Source organism: Cucurbita moschata, unplaced genomic scaffold, assembly GCF_002738365.1.
Source record: "Cucurbita moschata cultivar Rifu unplaced genomic scaffold, Cmos_1.0 Cmo_Scf00028, whole genome shotgun sequence".
NCBI classification, from domain to species: Eukaryota; Viridiplantae; Streptophyta; class Magnoliopsida; order Cucurbitales; family Cucurbitaceae; genus Cucurbita; species Cucurbita moschata.
In genome coordinates, this window is record NW_019268544.1 from 684,483 (window position 1) to 689,743 (window position 5,261).

General features: G+C 37.0%; 1 protein-coding gene across 2 annotated transcripts; it reads left to right on the forward strand.

The window, feature by feature from the left end:
- Positions 1-51: 51 nt before the first annotated feature.
- On the forward strand, positions 52-4,856 carry LOC111463271 (RNA polymerase sigma factor sigF, chloroplastic-like). Of its 2 annotated transcripts, XR_002713859.1 has the most exons (6): positions 52-115; positions 834-1,072; positions 2,477-2,625; positions 3,175-3,414; positions 3,513-3,625; positions 4,283-4,856. XR_002713859.1 is itself a non-coding variant. In XM_023107140.1 (3 exons), exons 1-3 carry the CDS (start codon positions 3,256-3,258, stop codon positions 4,287-4,289), a joined length of 279 nt encoding a protein of 92 aa, XP_022962908.1. In that variant the 5' UTR covers positions 3,111-3,255; the 3' UTR covers positions 4,290-4,856. The 2 variants fall into 2 exon arrangements, 1 of the variants encoding a protein (XP_022962908.1); XM_023107140.1 differs by lacking the exons at positions 52-115; positions 834-1,072; positions 2,477-2,625 and having other exon boundaries at positions 3,111-3,414.
- The last annotated feature ends 405 nt before the right edge of the window (positions 4,857-5,261 follow it).

Consider the following 5,261-nt stretch of genomic DNA (forward strand, 5'->3'; position numbering starts at 1 on the left):
AAAAAAAAAAAAAAAAAAAAAAAGAGACGAGATCAAAGAGAGAGAGAGAGTCATGAGGTGCAAGAGAGAGCTAAGCAACGACAAGCAACGAGATGAGAAGAGGGCAAACGATTAGGTGTAAGAATGTTTGATTTATTCACCATACTTAAATAGTGTGAAAGTTATCTTATTTATAATCAAATAAATTACAAGGATATGAAAATAGTAATAAATGGAAATAACAATAAATCGGAAGATAATTTGCCTTATAATAAAATGACAAATATAATATATATGGTAAACTATAATTTATTATTAAATATCCTTAACAAGGTGAGACGAGGAGATGAAATGATTGATGTTGTGGAAGCCTGAAGCACCAAGGAGACGAGTTGTTCGAGAGTCAAGTGCGAATGAGAGTATGTAAATTGTTGGTAGTGTGAGCAAGATATGATGTGAAAAAGAAATTGGCTTTGCTCAAACTACATGCGGCCTAAGTAGATGGAATTAATTATTTTTTCGAGCTTTTATTGGTTTGATACTTTCTACCCCAGTTACAATACGCAGTCATAAAAATAATAAGTACAAATTTAAGGAAGAATAAGGACTCAGTAAAACATATCTTAGTCGAAGTTATAACGATATATACATCATTATATTTGAGCTCTTACTTCAACCCGCATGAAACTTCAGAAGGATATGAATATTTATTGGGCCTGGATGTGAAAACTGTTGGGTGTTTTGGATTCTTAGTTGAAACTTGAAAGGGCCTAATCTGTTATCATTCGGTCATTTCAATCAACTAACCCAGCGAGTCGAGAACTCCTCCAATCTTTGGATCAAAAAGAGCGCAGAAGAAAGAAAAGAAAAAAATCTTGTCCCGATTTCGGGGTGTGAATTGCTCTGTGAAGCCACTGATAAATCTCAGAACGAACCCATTGTACCAATCCACCGAAAATAAGGACCCAGATCATTCACAGAGACTGAACGGCGAGAAAATTACCGGTGAACAGTTCTAAGAGACTTTCAAAAGGAACCGAGAAGCGTCCTTCATCCTTCTTCTGTTCTTCTTCCTCCTCCTCCTGTTCTTCAGGTAGTATTTGCAGTTTGATATTATGCTCATTTCTTTGCTTTGTGTGATTTTCCTGTTTGGTTTGGCACAAATGTGATGCTTAGAGAGTTTTGTTCAGAATATTTAGAGTTGGGTTTTCCTTATTTGGATTTTATAGTGCCTCAAATGGCTATGAATGTTGTTTTGTGAATCGAATGTGTTAAAAGGAAGACTCTCTACAATGATATCATATTGTCCATTTCCTTTGGGCTTCCCAAAAGGTCTCACACCAATGGAGATGTATTCCTTTACTTATAAACCTAGGAACATTCCTTAAATTAGCCAACGTGGGACTCCCTCCTAACCATCCTCAACAATGTACCATGAAAATTTCGAAAATAGTTTTCCAATTGGCTTAAAGATTACAAAAGTTGTATCATATTCATCATTAATCGATACTGATCTCTTTTATCATGTACATCAAATGTTTGTAAAAATGCCGCATCTACTCAGGTTCATGTTTGTTATGAAATCCTGCAGTTTCTATGTTACGTGAGCAAGCGACTCCAGCTCGATACTTTCCAACCCCATTTCTTTCACAAGACCAGCACTGTGAATGTAGACCTCAATTACAAATACTTAGGGGATGATAAAACATCCCAGGTTAGAATTCTCTCGGGGAGATCCCACATCAGTTGGAAAGGAGAACTAAACATTCTTTATAAGGGTGTGGAAACCTCTCATTAGTAGACATATTTTAAAACCATGAGACTGACGGCGATACGTAACAAGTCAAAGCGGACAATATCTGCTAGCGGTGGGGCTTGTGGGCTATTACAAATGGCCCCCAAAGAGGGTGGATTGTGAGATTTCACATTGATTGGAGAGGGAAACGAAGCATTCTTTATAAGGGTGTGGAAACCTCTCTTTATTAGACGTGTTTTGAAATCGTGAAGCTGATGGCGATACGTAACGGGCTAAAGCGGACAATATCTGCTAGCGATAGGCTTGGGATGTTACAATATTGGACTATAAGGGTACTTTGTGGTTTTCTCAAAAACCCAGTCAATTGACGCTTGTTTCGTGAATGGCTGTATGTTTATTAGGATGTACACTCATTTATTATTCTAACAATGCTGTTGTGAATTGTAATCTTTCGATGAGAGTATGCTCAATGAAAGTAAGAGATTACACTTTTTACCAGACCGATAACAATTCACAACAGCATTGTTAGAACAATAAAGGAGTGTACATCCTAGAAAAACATACCGCCATTCACGACAGAACGAGAGTTTTATATCTTTAAGAAAACCATAATGTCTGTGCTGGTGTCTGTATTCATGTTTTTTTCCAACACGATTATACATATGCAAGTATTTATAGTACCTGCGTCTCCACTGCATTTGGGAATTCTAATTAATGTCTCATTTGATGCCCATTATGAAGATGACACTAAATAGGAGGTTGATCGAGGAGTGTTTGAATTGATGAAGGGAGCCAAAGCAACCATGAGCTACACCCTTGATCGTGAAATATCGATTGCTTGTTGAACGAAACTTGCATAAAGCGGTTGAGTGGCTTGGTTTATTATCATCGTAAGATGAACTAAACTTCCTTTTCCTCACCATTCTTATCAATCAATATACAGATGAAAATCCGTATCAATTATATCATTTCTGTCATATTGAGTAAATACAATCATTTTGCAGATCGTTAGTGGGTGAGTCGAAATAGGGCAGTGTGGGGCTGAGATGGGGATGGGGAATTTAAGCCCCATGTTGGACATGTTCAGCTAACAGGGAGGAATATCTCCTTTCTCATGCTTCCTCCCTCATTACCCGCCCATTTAAGATGGGTTCCTACGACCCTCTTTCTTGTAGGTTAAATGAATGTGAGATCCCACGTCGGTTGGGAGGAGAACGAAGTCATTCGAGATGGGTTCCTACGGCCCTCTTTCCTATAGGTTAAATGAACGTGAGATCAACATTCTTTATAAGGGTGGAGAAACCTCTCCGTAGCAGATGCATTTTAAAAACCTTGAGGGGAAGTCCAAAAGGGAAAGCCCGACGAGGACAATATCTGCTAGTGGTGGACTTGGGCTATTACAATGATCGATCTCTAATTAGGATATATTCATTGATTAGTTCTCTAAGCAAGGAGAGAACTGTAAAGTCAACCAGGCTGCAATATAGACGGTCTAAGAAGATAAGGGTGCCAACGTAACAATGATTCATGAGACTTATAATTCTTTGGGGGAAGATGCACGGAGAAAAACAAGTGAAAATTTTGATCCTAAGAATCTTCTACGACTGTTCTTGTGGGCTCCTGAAACAAAGAGGCTTTTAACAGTTCAAGAAGAGTCTGAGTTGATTGTCCAAATCCAGGTATGCATGTGAAGGCTATATTGTTTGTGTGTTTTCAGTTTTCATGTCTTCAATTCATTACGCTTGTTATACGTGCTTGATAAAGTAACTTTTAACAGGAGTTAATGATGTTGGAATTACAGTTGAGAGATTGGATAAGTTACTTTTTATGTCGTGAATTTCATGTTCATTGCAGCAACCTGTATGGGCTGACCATGATACCACTTTTCAGGTATCTTTCACTTCTCTTTTCTTTTGACCTATGAAATAGGACATAAAATTGAACAATGACAGGATACGACTTTAAACATACTGATTTATGAATCTAAGTTTTTGGATTCTTACCTTCCATAAACTTGTACGTGAGATTCCACGTCGGTTAGAGAGAAGAACTTTATAAGGGTGTTAAAACCTCTCCCTATCAGACGCGTTTTAAAAACCTTGAGGGAAATCCCGAAATAATAAACTCAAAAAGAACAATATTTACCAACACTTAGAGCCATGCAGATTTGCTAGGTTACCAGTGAAATTTACTTTATAACAATAATTATCATCTGACAGGGAAGCTGTTTTAAATGTGAGAGAATAATGATGTCAGGAATGGTGATCATAGTGATGTATTGCCATTATTTGAAAAATCCATCTTTCTCAGTTCCATCATTGGTCTGTTGTCCAAGTTTTGGTATCAGTTCATCACTGGATAATGATTATAAGTTGCTTTGCTGGCGTCCTTTGAAGATATATTATAGTGTTAATAATTGAATCACAGAAAATGCATATAGATACACTATCAACCCCCTTAGATATGTAGTTTGTTGATTCATTTAGGCATATGATAAACTAGCTCTATCTACCAGAATCTGAGAATGCATTCTGAATTATATTACAGGAAATAACTGCAAACTTTGAAGTCTAAGGCACATTCGGAATCTCCTTGGCATTCTCGATCCGAATGAGAGACAGATGATCAGACTACGATTTGGGCTCGAAGATTGTAAAGAGAAGACTTCGTCGTAAATAGTGCAAAGGTGTGGAAACATTCCTTATAAGGGTGTGGAAACCTCTCCTTAACAGACGTATTTTAAAATCTTGAGGCTGACGGCTATACGTAACGCGGGCCAAAGCGGATAATATTTGTTAGCGGTGGACTTGAGTTGTTACAAGAACCAAGCCTTGTACAAGCTTAAATGATGCTGCAACAACCAATGACTCGGTGACTAAAACACTATACCGAGCGGGAAATCGCCATCAAGCTCGAGAAAAAGAAGAAGAAACACAATTCTAATGATTGTATGGATTGTGAAGGATGGATGGATGGAGACCCATCCATTCTAAACGCCTTTCCTAAGACCAAAAAAGACCAACTCATGCTGCCTTACCACATGGCAGGACCCATTTTAATAGCATCTCCACTTTTCTTTTCTGCTTCCCTAAATATAATAATATAATTATATACACTCTAAATTTATTCCATCTTTATTTTTATACCTTTAATAAATTTTAAAATTAATTTCTTATATTTTTTTCACTGATATTCCGTTATCATTTGATCAATTGGCTCGAACACTAGACTGCTCGTGCTCGTTCCTATAGCCATGCGGGCTCGCCCCTATGAGAAAATCAAAGTTTTTCTTGCTCTGATTTCGGGCATTAGGAATGCCGTCTTTCGAGGTTCAGGCTGGCAAGGTCGGTAAAAATTAACTTCAAACTAACTATAAATCTAATTTTAAGATTTAAAAATTAACTTCACCTTCTTCGAGTTATATTCCAATTATGTCAAATCCACTATAAGATAGCTCGTTTTCGGGCTTTTGATAAAAAAAAAAAAAAAAAAAAAAAAAAAAAAAAAAAAAAAAAAAAAAAAAAAA

Coding starts and splice junctions, on each gene's coding strand:
- LOC111463271 (XM_023107140.1), top strand. CDS start 3,256: ATGATTCATGAGACTTATAATTCTTTGGGGGAAGATGCACGGAGAAAA. Junction 3,415..3,512: donor AGTTGATTGTCCAAATCCAG/GTATGCATGTGA, acceptor AACTTTTAACAG/GAGTTAATGATGTTGGAATT.